Below are 14,190 nucleotides of genomic sequence, written 5' to 3' on the forward strand. Positions count from 1 at the left end.
AAATTAATTGTAAACACGGACGTTTTGTTCACTACCGTTACTTACATCTACAGTCAGCAACATGTGCAGTTACACATGCGCAGTTTTTCCTCTAAAACCGCAAGATATTTTGGTAAGAGCAGAACGTAGTTACACATGCGCAGTTTTTCCGTTTATGCCACGTACAAAAAAATTAAGAGGAAAGCAAGTTGAATGCATGCGCACGTTCCTCGTACAAGATCGGTACAAAAACAAGTACACATTATATGTCTGACTCACATAATTTACCTAGAGGTAATTTAGGCAAAGCAAACAAAAGAAAGAAACGATTACGATAAAGCAGACAAATTTGTGGTCCAAAACCATAGCACTAAGCAGACCAACACAACGAAGGGCTAAAACTGGTATCGACAGGATTTGTGCTACTGTCTCAAGATCTACAAAGTGTGAAGGCACATCACAAAGCTAGCTCATCAAACAGAACAAGTGAGCACTCCATGTAAGAATTCTACGGGTAAATCCAAATTAACACAATAAATGTGCACCCTACTGGAGTGCATGTCACTTGGCACAGTCGATTTCCATTATCGCAGGCGCCATCAATACTCGGAAGGCGTTATAACATCATCGATCTTGAGGATCATCTTGACAACCTGTGTTGCCAGCAAGATCTGCTGCTGCTTGCCGATCAGAGTCTCGAAAACATTCTGCTCTTTCATGTCGTTGGTACCAACATCATTGCAATCGATGCCACAGCGGGAATTGTTCTCCTAGAATATGTTCAGAAATGAAATGTTACCCCCAGTTCAGAAGGAATGACATAACAATTAGATATGAGCTCAAAAACACTGGTGACCGGGAGTGACAGGCCAAGTTGGACACTGACGGTTTCTGGAACCCTCACACATACAACATATACTGTTACTTAAGATGAGCATCAAACACACTCAATACCAGCCAGATGGGGAAGAACTAAGGACCAAGCACAGGCAGTAGCAAAAAGTAACTATAAATTCCATCACAAGCCCAAGATAAACACATGTGACTACTGTGAGAAGAACAGGGGTAGACAACCAACATGATAAAGTGAAGTCAAAATCAACAAAGAAAACACAATACCTTGACGTGTTGAGATTTTACGACGGTGAGAGTATCAATAGGTGCCAAACCACTGTTTTCAGCTAAAGCTAGTGGAATGGCATCCAAAGCATCAGCAAATGCCCTGATTGCATACTGAAAGTACAAAGAAACGCAGTTAGAAGAAAACATATATGGCTTTCTTTCGTAGTACCAGTTCAGAAAACACAATTACCTGCTCAACTCCAGGATGCCGATCTGCTGCAGCGTCAACAGCAATTGAGCAAGATATTTCTGCTGAGCCACCACCATACACAATTGAGTTGTTGATGATCAGATTCCTTGCAACACATAGAGCATCATGAATACTTCGCTTGGTCTCCTCAATCATCATTTTGTTGCCTGTGCAATACCAGAATACCAATCATAAGATACCTAGTATCCATTATTAGCTTAGATATGACTGAAATGTATACTAAGACTGAAAAACAGCAGTTAGGCTTGGTGTTTCTCAGATATTTTGAGGACTTCAAATATTACAATCCTAAAGAAGTAAAAGCACACAACTAAATACTCCCTCCGTCACGGTTTAGAAGGCACGGTTAAACTTGCGTGCGTTTCCAAAATAGACAAGGTTTAAGGCGCGAAAGCAATTACTCCTATTAATTAGTACTAGTACTACTCATGCATGCGCCCTTCTAATTTGCTGCTCACGCATTACTACTAGTATTTTCTCAGTTGATTAGGTGCATTAGCATCTACACCTGCTACATCTCACAACCAATCGATGACTACCTTGGTCCGAGAGATTTTCCAAGCATGCCTTCTAAACCGTGACGGAGGGAGTAGTACAGATGAATTTAATGTAATGATATATGACTGTATACCAATTCCACAAGAAAAATAGACATTATCGTGAACAACAGAGGTGCTTAGGTTATGTTCAGATTGTGACCAAAGTGTACCTTACGAGTTTTTCCGTCATCAACAAAAGCATTGGCTTTTTGTTTGGATGGATACCAACAGTTTGGCACGGCAAAACCTCAACCAAAAAAAATTCTAGCCAACTTTTTTGACAGGGCAACTGTGGGCACAAACCAAACACACCCTTACTAAGCCCAGAACTACATAACCAAGTGAGCTCCAAACTGGGAAGGAGTTATACTAAACCCATGCAGTGGTTTGGAGGGTGGTATTGAACATATAGCTCAGTGATGTGGATTAGTTGCCAACAGACTCCTACATCACCCAGATCAACATTTGAGGGTCTATTGGACAACTTTGGATGGCTCATGGCATAAATTAAGAAAAAAATGCAGTTCACTGGTATCATTTTATGAGCCATCTTGAGGTATGGCAAGTACAATAAAATATAATCAACATTAAAAACATGTGGTCATTTCTTCAGCTGTAGTGGGAAACAAGAATTATTTCACATGTATTACAATCAACAATCGGTACGATCTAGTATGGAGTCAACATGCATTAAAAGTTTCATCCAAGACCATTGCTTTAAAAATTTGAAGTACGAATACTGCCAATTGTTATATAACAATATCCATTCTATCCAGTATTCCATTCTATCCAGTATGAACTGTAAAGTGTGTCTCGAACAGATTCACGGTTGGTGGGATGGTGCTTCCTTGGCCCAACAAAGCACTGAACATTCATGTGCAATATGAGAAACAAGAAGACATATACATCAGAACATACCACCGCGGATGAAAATAGTTACAGCTTTGGAATTGGCACACTTCTCGATGTAAAGCATCCGATCTTTTGTTGTTCCAAATGACTTCTCTCGGACTAATCCGGCCTATTTAAGCAGCACAAGCAAACAAACATAAATCTTATGCTTTACAAAGCAAATTAAGATGGCTACCAAGCATATGCCATTCAAAGTTCAAACAATACATCATATGCCATTCAAATTAACAAGGCGTTCACATGGTGTTTTCATGATGGTTGAATTAGGGTTGAAGATAAACATTCCGCATATCAAACAGTGGTGAATAGTCACCCTCAGAAACCCACACACGGTTATATTCACTCTTTGTTGAACCCTAACAACAAATGCATGCATATTACTTGTTTGAAAAAAAAAGATATATACAGATCAGGTTATACCTTCCCAAGCTTTTCGGTAGTCAACTCTTGGAACCTTGGAACAATCCTCCCACCTGCAGTCAGTTCTCAAATGTTATGTACTGCCTTAAAATATATTTTAGAATCACATGAAGAGAGGTAGGTTACCTGTCGCAATGGCAATTAATTCTAATTCAACACCACCAACCCATCTGACAGCCGGCAGCTCCCTTTGCATTAGTAAATGATTGGCTTCATCATCAAACCCCCATTGACAAATAACTAGGGTTGCACCAACATCCTATAAAACATACATAGGTACGCAATTATGTTTTGAGCAAATCATACACTGAACATAAAAAACAAATTGATGTGCATACACTTCGTATAGCATAACATAAGTAACATAAATGTTAATAACAGGAGGTAGGAAGTGTTTTTTGCAGCCTAAGGGTATTTAATAATAATGTATTATTGTAAAAGAGCACACATCACAAACCAAGCATACAAAAACAAGCTACTCCACAATATATAAACGGTTTGTCCTTTATAGGCTTTTACCTTGCATTTCTGAACCATGTCATCGAAGTATTTCTGCTCTTGCCCACGCAGTGTCTGGAATTTCTCTACAGTGTCAATGTCAACCTTATGCTTGGTCTTAGGCTTCGGGGGCTCAAATGGGCAGGTGAGAATGGCAATGTGAGCATCCTCAATTCTCTTTGGCATTTGAGGGTGGCTCATATCTTTGTCAACAATGATTCCTTGTACTAGCTCGGTATCCTCTAGCTTCCCACCAACCTTACCTTCCACTTTAATCAAGTCCAAATTTACATCCTTCCTTTCCAAATCAGCGACGGCAAGGACTGCTTTGACAGCAATCTCAGCTAGAGCCCGCTTACAACGGCTAACACTGTAGAAAGAGAATAATTGGACGGATCAGAAAGCTTGAAATAACCTATGTAAAATGTACTGATACATAAATACTCCATCCATTACACATTTAACTATATCATCAACCCACCATGCACACAGACCAACGCTAACACTAAGAAAGAGTTAAAAAGATGAGTCACATGACTATGCAAAGACATACCACAGTGGCATGTGACAACAACTTAACATCCTGCAAGGCAATAAAGCAAAGGCTAGAGCGTGGAATTATTGCATTCACACTTTTCATTTACTCAACAGCAAGTTATTTGAAACAGATTTCAGTGGAGGTCAAGGACAGTTGATATTATTGTACATAATTAGTTCAAGTGACAACGGGACAAGAGTACAAGACAGTAACATCTGCAATTAAAATGACACCAGAAATTCTCCAAAACTGTAGGCAAGTAAATTGTCCTTAAATTTTGTTCTCACAAAACAAAGGGAACAAAACTGTCAATATGTTCCCCTGACAGCACGCCCATTGTAGACAAATGTGAAGCCCGGTTCAAGCCAAAATAATACTACCTCCATCCTGAATTAGTTGTCTTAGATTTGTCTAGATACAGATGTATTTAGACATATTTTAGTGTTAGGTAAATCCATATCAAGACAAATCAAAGACAACTAATTGGAACGGAGGTAATATCTTATAACTCAGTTCTAAAACAGCTGACATATAAAAGAAGCTGACTGATTAAGCATGGTATGTTATTACTCACATCTTTGAGGACAAAGTTGTCATGCAGGTCTGCACCAAAGGCTCTATGTCGGTAGCACTGAACTCATATTTCGTGGAGATGCTTTCAAGGTGATCAACAGCTATCCTCGACGCCATCTCATAACCTTCGGCAATCCTTATTGGGTGAATACCACGTTCTAGCAGTTTCTCAGCCTGCTCCAGGAGCGACCCAGCCATGACCACAACCCCGGTGGTACCATCTCCAATGTCATAGTCTTGACTGCGGGACAACTCCACCATGAGCTTCGCAATCTGGTTGTCAACATCCATTAGCTCCAGGATGGTTGCCCCATCATTGGCTGAAAATCCATGTAGAAAGATGGTCAGTAAACAAAGCATCAGATAAATTAATCAAGTACGTAAGCACAATGAATGAGGTGCTAAAGAACACAACCGGATCTCCAGATCCACACAGGATGGTGGCACCTCAGCATAACATTTGCAGCAGTAAAACTCACAGCACGCTCGTAGCCACTAGATAGAGATAGCTACAGAAATGGCAACCTAGCATTTCCACGGTGCACGATATTCCAATCCGAGCATAAACTCAACGGAATCAATAAACTAGCCCTGCAAATCGTACCATCTCCTTCCCCAAGCAACAAAACAACAGCGCGAAAGCAAGGGGCGTCCCAAAAACAGCTAGATCTCACTACCATAAGACTCGCTGTGAAACCTAAGAGAAACCCTGATCCCCAGAGCACTGCCTTGCCACCAACGTCGAAGATCCAATGGCAGGCGAAAACTTCCGGATCTCGCGTCAAGCTAACCGGAAAGACCAGACCTAAAACTTGGAGAACGGGAGTGAGCGGGTATTACTGATGGTGACGTCGCCGTCGGGGGACTGGAGCATCTTATCCATGCCCTTGGGGCCGAGGGAGGTGCGGAGGATGCGCGCGACGGACTTGCCGGCGGCGATGTTGGCCTTCTGCGCATCGAGCCCCTGCAGCCGCGACTTCTTCTCCTGCTCCCGGAGGATGATGAAGGGTCGCCCGTACTCGTCGAAGGCGAGCGCCATGGCCGCCGGAGCGCTGGCGCCGCCTCTACCAGGAGGCTCTGGAAGGGCGGATCGCGCGAGGAGGAGGGGTGTTGCTGTGGGGGGAGGGACTGAGGCGGCGGTGTGTTTCTGGAGGGAGGGGGAGGCGCCGCGGGGGCGAGGGTTTGTGGTGCTTTCTTCTTCGTGCGTCCACTTTCTGGCGGCTTCAGGCAAAACCCTCGCTGTGGTTTGGGCCGGGATGAGCGCATGGGCCTGGCCATGTTACGTGGTGTCTAGGGTTTGGTTTCTTGAAGCCCAAGTATTGGACCATGTTCGACGAAAGCAAACATTTACCCACGAAGCCCAAGTATTGGACTTTTGATTTATGTAGATTTAGTCACGAGTTTAGGAGCTCAAACTTTGAAGCTCGCAGTTTAGCAAGGTATGCACTCTTTTGACGGCGGTCGCCGGGTTTGGTTAGGTCATCCTGGAGATTTTTCATTCATCCCTGAACATTGTGATGATTTAATAAACTTCACGAGATTGTCTAAAAAAAACACGAATCACAAAATTCCTGCATGAAAATCCTAAACCTTTTTAAAAAAAACTTGCGGCGAAATCCTGCTTGACACGTATGGGTCATTAGTTTGTTTAGACTAAAAAAATGTGAGTCGTTCGTTAGCGAACGAGTGTATACCGTCGTTCCTAAAAAAAGAGTGTATACTGTTGGGCTCGCCTATGTGTCGCGTGCTATGATGCCTAGGCACAGCTCGCGTGCACAAGCCGGAATTGGGCCGACCCGTTATCAAATTGCACTGCCATGTTGATGTCATGATCATGTCATGCGCATTTTTTGTAATGTACAAGTGTTTCCCTCTTGTTAGGGTTTTGACTCCTTTTATCGTTGGCGACGACGTTGAGAAAATTTTCTTCCTTCTCCTCCTTCAATCCGGATCCTTTTACTCGGTCTGACAAAGGGGTAGTCTTGTATTGGTACCTGACCTTTGTAGGAGTCACGGGTTAGGTTTTTCTCGGTTGGTAGAGGCAAGGAAATTGATTTGATCTAACTGGACCATGGCGAACCAAGGTGAGACTTCTGTAGTAGGCCGCCAGGCCAAGATCGAGGAACTCGTGAAGGAGCTCGCTTTGGAGGAGCATGAGCTCGATGACGTCGTCTTGAGGAGGAGGATGCCCCGCCATAGGAGGATCTTCGGCGGATGATTCTAGTCCGGGTGCACATGGACAAAGGCTTCAACAATTACTCATTTTTTCGCAATATGCAGATAGCATGGGATCTTGACAGACCTGTCAAGATCAAAACCCTTGAGGAGAACTTGTTTTTCATGAAATTTAATTGCCTGGGAGATTGGGAGACTCTGACCCAAGGCGGCCCGTGGCACTTCATGGGAAACTCAATGATCATCGCCTCCATACGATGGTTACTCCAAGCCATCCACCATCGAGCTTTTCAAGTTTGAGATATGGGCACGCATGATTAACCTCCCCATCGCCTACCATGGCAAAGTTAAAGCTCTAGCGACAAAGCTTGGTGAGTTTGTGGACTCAAAGCCGTCTTCCTTTGATTTTGAGGGTAATTTTTATGGGGTTAGAGTTCCCCTTGACGTGCGGAACCATCTCAAGAAAGCAACACCAAAAGTTCGTGGTGGTGAACGGGAGATCTTTTGCGGTGAAGTATGAGAGTCTACCGGACTGGTACCAAGTGTGTGGTATGATGGGGAATGAGTTCACGGAACATGGAAATGGTGTAAACCCTCCCACGGCCCTAGTCTTCAAGGTTTTGTGGGCATGTGCAACCACGACATGGGGTACAAAGTGACGCACAACAGGCAACAGGCCAACGGCACGAAAAAACAAGGAGTGTGGCGCAGGACATGTCTCGCAAGGAGCACGCATCGAGAGGGGCAACTATTGCACTTAAAGGTTAGTCTCAGTCTGATGTGGATCAGGAGATGGGGGATACGGATCCAAGTAGAAAACGCTCCTCTGATGAGATAACTGACCCGGCAACAGTTGTGTCTATCATGGGACTGGAGCTTGTTCTAGTCGACAAAAGCAAGGGCACGATGGCCGGACCTCCTATCCCTCTGGGCCCACCTCCTAAACAGGATCCTAAAAGGAGCAAAACAACATGAAATGAAGACAAGAACCCAGTGAGGAAGCCTCGAGCTCTTGGCAAAAAATGTTGATGGAAGATCGGAGGCCTCCCTGATGGAGGACCCCCGCACATAATGTGTCTCTTAAGCTAGAACTGTTGAGGGATCGCCCCGACAGTTCAAGAGCTCCACGAGTTAGCGAGAAATTTTGCCTCTAAAGTTCTTTACATTATGGAAACACAAATAAGCATAGATAGAGCTGAAAAGCTAGCAAGTTCTTTAGGTTTTGATTGTTCTTTTCCTATTGATCCCACCGGTAGGAGTGATGGGCTATCTATGTAATGGAATAATGAAATAAAAGTTGAGAATTTAGGTTACTCTAGGAATCACATCTATGTAAAAATTAGTGATCTAAGAGAAACACCGTGGAGTTTTTCATGTTTTTATGGTGAGGCCCAAACCCATCTTAGTCAAGCTACCTGGGAAGTGTTGAAGAATTTGGCGGCACTCCATGATCTCTCGTGGATCTGCTTATGAGATTTCAATGAGGTTTTGAGTTATGAGAGCATGGAGATATAGGCAAAAGAAGCCTAGCACAGATACAAGGGTTATGTGAATTGGTCGATGTATGCGGACTAATGGACCTTGGTTACCGAGGAACAATATGGACATTTGAAAACAAGGTAGCTGGTGGCTCTTTCACATGAGTTCGACTAGACATGGCACCTGGGTCAGTTGCTTGGTGTGACCAATTCCCTCACGCGACGCTGGAACACCTCACAACTGCGACCTCGAACCATTCTCCAATTTTGCTATGAATGGATACTATGTCAATAGGAAGATAGAGATGCACTTTCACTATGAGGTTATATGAGACACCCACGATGATCTTAAAGGGACCATTCATTCTTCATGGGGCTGAATGATACTTGTAAATTGTGTTGGGATTTTCTCCGAAGAGGAGGGGATGATGCAGCACAATTTAAGGGAATGCCATTGCCCATGAAGATTTCACTCTTCACCCTACTTGTTGTTCTTCAAGTCCGCTATTATGCGTCGAAGGGTTTGGTTTTCAGCTTTCAATATGGCCACCTGTACTTTAAGCACACGGAAGTCTTCATAGAATTGGTTAGTGATTCTATAAGCTTGGAACAAGCTAAGGGAATGACATTGCCCATGAAGATTTCACTCTCACTACTGGAAAACAGTTTTTTGCCATCAGCCTAGTCTTTGCCGTCTGCTAGCTGATGGCAAAGAGTGTCTTTGCCGTCAGCTTCAGCAAAACAGACGGCAAAGCACAGGCTGATGGCATAAAGTGTTTTTGCCATCTGTCACATCTTTGCCGTCAGCTAGCGAACGGCAAAGAGTCCGGAGGCACACGGCAAAGATATAGATGGGCCCACCTGACCGCGGGGTGGCTAGGTCAAACTGGAGTCAGACATTTGCCGTCTGCTAGCGGACGACAAAGAGTCCGGAGGCAGACGACAAAGAGTCTAGACGCTTTGCCGTCCGCCGGCAGACGACAACGCGCTAACTCCGTTAACGACTCCTTCCCCCCACCCCGCCCCTCTCTCTCTCTGTAACGGTCACCCCGCGCGCCCCTCTCTCTGTAACGGCCGCCACCACCACCGTCGCGCCGCCGCCCCCGTCGCGCCGCCGCCCCTATCGCCCCCGCCGCCGCCCGTCTCTCTCTCCCCCCACCTCGCCCCCGTTGCCGCTGCCCCACCACCATCGCGCCGCCGCCCCTGGCACCCCCGGTGCCACCCCCAACACCTCGGCCCCTCCACACCGCCCCTCCCGGTGAGCCCCCACACCCCCACCCCACCCCCACCCGCATTATTTTTTAGTAGTTTTATTATTTTTTAGTAGTTTTAGTAGTTGTTATTGTTAGTAGTTTTAGTGGTAGATTTAGTTAGGTTAGTAGTTTTTGTTAGGTTAGTTAGTTAGCTTGGTTAGTTAGATGTAGGAGGAGAAGAGGAGAAGAGGAGAAGAGGAGGAGGAGGAGGACGAGAAGAGGAGAAGAAGAAGAGGAGTAGGAGGAGGAGGAGAAGAAAAAGAAGAAGAAGAAGAAGAAGAAGAAGAAGAAGAAGAAGAAGAGGAGAAGAAAAAAATAAGAAGGAGAAGAAGAACAAGAGAAGAAAAAATAAGAAGGAGAAGAAGTAAATAAGAACAAGATAAGAAGAGAATAAGAAAAAAATAAGAAGGAGAAGAAGATAAAAAAGAAGAAGAAGTTGATTTTTTATTGTTTGGTATTTAGTGGTAGCTAGATTCTTTTTTAGTTACTTAGTGGTAGATTCTGTTTTTGTTATAGTGGTAGATTCTGTTTTTGTTATTTTGTTGTTGTTTAGTGCTATCTAGGTTTAGCGATAGGTTTAGTTAGCTTGGTTAGTTAGGTTAGTTAGTTAGTTAGCTTAATAGAAAGAATAGGAAGAAGAAGAAGAGGAGGAGGAGGAGAAGAGGAGAAGAGGAGGAGGAGAAGAAGAAGAAGAAGAAGAGGAGGAGAAGACAAAAATAAGAAGGAGAAGAAGAAAAGAAGAAGAAAATAAGAGAAGAAGAAGAGAAGAAGAGAAGAAAAATACCTTCTCCTCCTCCTACTTCTCCTCCTTCTTCTCCTCCTCCTCCTTCTCCTTCTTCTTGATTTCTTCTTCTTCTTCTCCTCCTCCTCTTTCTTCTCCTCTATCTTATTCTCGTGACCTTATTTTCCCCAACAATGAGATAATTAGCCCATTTAGCTATAAAATGGCATAAAAACCTTGGTTAGCTCATGAATATTATATTCTTAACTTGTTTTCCTCTAAAATGACATAATTAGAATATTTGTGTTGATCGGGTGGGTTTACATGTGATAGTTGTCTCGTCGCTGTGAGGTCTGCTGTGCGAAGACCTGCCCGTGCGTTGTACGAGCTCCGCCCGTGCATTCGTGGGTTAGTACAAATTTCATCTCCTCCCCGCCCCTTCATTTACTGTGGCTCGGTTTCTGGATGAAACTTTCTAGATTTAGGTAATTAAATTAATTTATCAGTATGCGTCTCCCGTTCGAAAGGGCGACATCTATAAATATGCATGTCTTTGCATATTTATAACCGCCATCCTTTCGAATTGTCCAACATTATCCATGGACAACCCGAGTATGTGTAGATTGGGTTCGTTTTCCCGTATGATGTGCTCTGGATCTGATGCGGAATTTCATCAGTGCCTCCTTGTTGTTCTCCGGATGCACATCCTCTCTGTTTATTGCGGAGACGTGTATCAGGAGAACAGCGGGGAGGTCCTGCCGAAATTTTGCGTTGGATCCGGAGCAGAGCATGGGAAAACGAACCCAATCTACACATACTCGGGTGGGATTAGGACCTATCTTTACCTATTAGCGTGTAGGTTGCCTGGATGTAATGAAAATGGCGAACCTGATTAACCGACGAGTATAAATGCTAAATTATATATAAATATATTTCTTCTGTCTTTAGTAGCTACGCAAGATAAGTGATCGTGCGTGGATGTATACCGGTCACCCTAGTCAGAAAGAGATGACGAAAGAATGGTTTGTAAAAACAAAGGAATTTGTGAAAGCCGCATTCGCAAATGGCCAGGAAAGAAACTATTGCCCTTGTCCTGGATGCGACAACTATAAAAAGACGACAGAGGCTGTAATGATTAAACACCTCAGAGGAGGGGTTTTAAGCCTAATTATACGGTGTGGACATTTCATGGTGATTCCATACAACGCACAAGAGCTGAGGTGGTCCGTCGTCGCACGGACGAGCATGGTACGGGGATCGAAGACATGGTGTAAGACTTTGATGATGCTCGGGATTCGGAAGATGAGATGGAGGAATCTGCAAAGGCCTTTTATGAAATGTTGGAGTCTTCAAAACATCCTCTCCATGAGCACACTGAGCTCTGTCAGTTGGATGCAATTGCACAAGTAATGGCTCTGAAGGCTCAGTTCAACTTGGTAAGAGAATGCTACGACGCGATGATGACACTATTTGGACGCTTCCTACCCAAAGGCCATGTCATGCGTGCAAACCTGTACCAGTCGGACAAAATACTTCGTGTACTTAAGATGCCCTATGAGAAGATAGATGCATGTGAGAAAGGATGTGTCTTATTTAGGAAGGAGTATGCACACTTGGACTATTGTCCCAATTGCGAGTCTTGCAGGTATCTTGTGGTAGACAACGGTATGGGTGAGAAGAGGCAGACCAAAATTGCAGTTAGTGTTCTTCGGTATATGCCAATCGTACCAAGACTTCAACGTCTTTTCATGGTCGAAGAGAGAGCCAGACAGATAACATGGCACAAATTGGGCAAAAGAACCGAACTAGATGCGGATGGGAATAAGATGGTGGTACACACATCGGATGGGGAAGCGTGGAAACATTTCGATGGATTGCATCAGGATAAAGCGGAAGATCCAAGGAATCCTCGAGTCTGCGCCGCCACGGATGGTTTTAATCCGTCTTGGGGAACGTCGCATGGGAAACAAAAAATTTCCTACGCGCACGAAGACCTATCATGGTGATGTCCATCTACGAGAGGGGATGAGTGACCTACGTACCCTTGTAGATCGTACAGCAGAAGCGTTAGTGAACGCGGTTGATGTAGTGGAACGTCCTCACGTCCCTCGATCCGCCCCGCGAACAATCCCGCGATCAGTCCCACGATCTAGTACCGAACGGACGACACCTCCGCGTTCAGCACACGTACAGCTCGACGATGATCTCGGCCTTCTTGATCCAGCAAGAGAGACGGAGAGGTAGAAGAGTTCTCCGGCAGCGTGACGGTGCTCCGGAGGTTGGTGATGACCTTGTCTCAGCAGGGCTCCGCCCGAGCTCCGCAGAAACGCGATCTAGAGGAAAAACCGTGGAGGTATGTGGTCGGGCTGCCGTGGAAAAGTCGTCTCAAATCAGCCCTAAAACCTCCGTATATATAGGTGGGAGGGAGGGGGCCTTGCCTTGGGGCTCAAGGAGCCCCAAGGGGGGCGGCCGAGTCCAAGGGGGAAGGCTCCCCCCCCCCAAACCGAGTTGGACTTGGTTTGGTGGGTGGGAGTCCTTCCTTCCCTTCCCACCTCCTCTTTTTTTTTCTCTTTGATTTTCTCTTCTAGGCGCATAGGGGCCTTTTGGGCTGTCCCACCAGCCCACAAAGGGCTGGTGTGCCACCCTCAAGGCATATGGGCTTCCCCGGGGTGGGTTGCCCCCCCCGGTGAACTCCCGGAACCCATTCGTCATTCCCGGTACATTCCCGGTAACTCCGAAAACCTTCCGGTAATCAAATGAGGTCATCCTATATATCAATCTTCGTTTCCGGACCATTCCGAAAACCCTCGTGACGTCCGTGATCTCATCCGGGACTCCGAACAACACTCGGTAACCAACCATATAACTCAAATACGCATAAAACAACGTCGAACCTTAAGTGTGCAGACCCTGCGGGTTCGAGAACTATGTAGACATGACCCGAGAGACTCCTCGGTCAATATCCAATAGCGGGACCTGGATGCCCATATTGGATCCTACATATTCTACGAAGATCTTATCGTTTGAACCTCAGTGCCAAGGATTCATATAATCCCGTATGTCATTCCCTTTGTCCTTCGGTATGTTACTTGCCCGAGATTCGATGGTTAGTATCCGCATACCTATTTCAATCTCGTTTACCGACAAGTCTCTTTACTCGTTCCGTAATACAAGATCCCGCAACTTACACTAAGTTACATTGCTTGCAAGGCTTGTGTGTGATGTTGTATTACCGAGTGGGCCCCGAGATACCTCTCCGTCACACGGAGTGACAAATCCCAGTCTTGATCCATACTAACTCAACTAACACCTTCGGAGATACCTGTAGAGCATCTTTATAGTCACCCAGTTACGTTGCGACGTTTGATACACACAAAGCATTCCTCCGGTGTCAGTGAGTTATATGATCTCATGGTCATAGGAATAAATACTTGACACACAGAAAACAGTAGCAACAAAATGACACGATCAACATGCTACGTCTATTAGTTTGGGTCTAGTCCATCACGTGATTCTCCTAATGACGTGATCCAGTTAACAAGCAACAACACTTTGTTCATAATCAGAAGACACTGACTATCTTTGATCAACTGGCTAGCCAACTAGAGGCTTGCTAGGGACGGTGTTTTGTCTATGTATCCACACATGTAAATGAGTCTTCATTCAATACAATTATAGCATGGATAATAAACGATTATCTTGATACAGGAATTATAATAATAACTATATTTATTATTGCCTCTAGGGCATAATTCCAGCAGTCTCCCACTT

At 44.7% G+C, this 14,190-nt stretch overlaps 1 protein-coding gene across 1 annotated transcript; it reads right to left on the minus strand.

The window, feature by feature from the left end:
* Window positions 1-294: 294 nt before the first annotated feature.
* Window positions 295-6,003, minus strand: LOC123412977 (T-complex protein 1 subunit epsilon). Its single transcript, XM_045105927.1, has 9 exons — window positions 5,633-6,003; window positions 4,794-5,112; window positions 3,703-4,051; window positions 3,310-3,442; window positions 3,184-3,236; window positions 2,770-2,872; window positions 1,292-1,458; window positions 1,099-1,212; window positions 295-749 (listed from the first exon to the last, which is right to left on the minus strand). Exons 1-9 carry the CDS (start codon window positions 5,829-5,831, stop codon window positions 579-581), a joined length of 1,608 nt encoding a protein of 535 aa, XP_044961862.1. The 5' UTR covers window positions 5,832-6,003; the 3' UTR covers window positions 295-578.
* Between the last annotated feature and the right edge of the window lie 8,187 nt (window positions 6,004-14,190).

Source organism: Hordeum vulgare, chromosome 7H (assembly GCF_904849725.1).
Source record: "Hordeum vulgare subsp. vulgare chromosome 7H, MorexV3_pseudomolecules_assembly, whole genome shotgun sequence".
Taxonomy (NCBI): domain Eukaryota; kingdom Viridiplantae; phylum Streptophyta; class Magnoliopsida; order Poales; family Poaceae; genus Hordeum; species Hordeum vulgare.

Bases quoted from the DNA above. Each gene is read 5' to 3' on its own strand.
- LOC123412977 (XM_045105927.1), bottom strand. From the start codon at position 5,831: ATGGCGCTCGCCTTCGACGAGTACGGGCGACCCTTCATCATCCTCCGG. The intron at 4,052-4,793 runs GTGAGTAATAAC...CTCTTTCTACAG, and splicing joins ACAACTTTGTCCTCAAAGAT to TGTTAGCCGTTGTAAGCGGG. The intron at 1,459-2,769 runs GTATGTTCTGAT...GGTATTGCACAG, and splicing joins AACTATTTTCATCCGCGGTG to GCAACAAAATGATGATTGAG.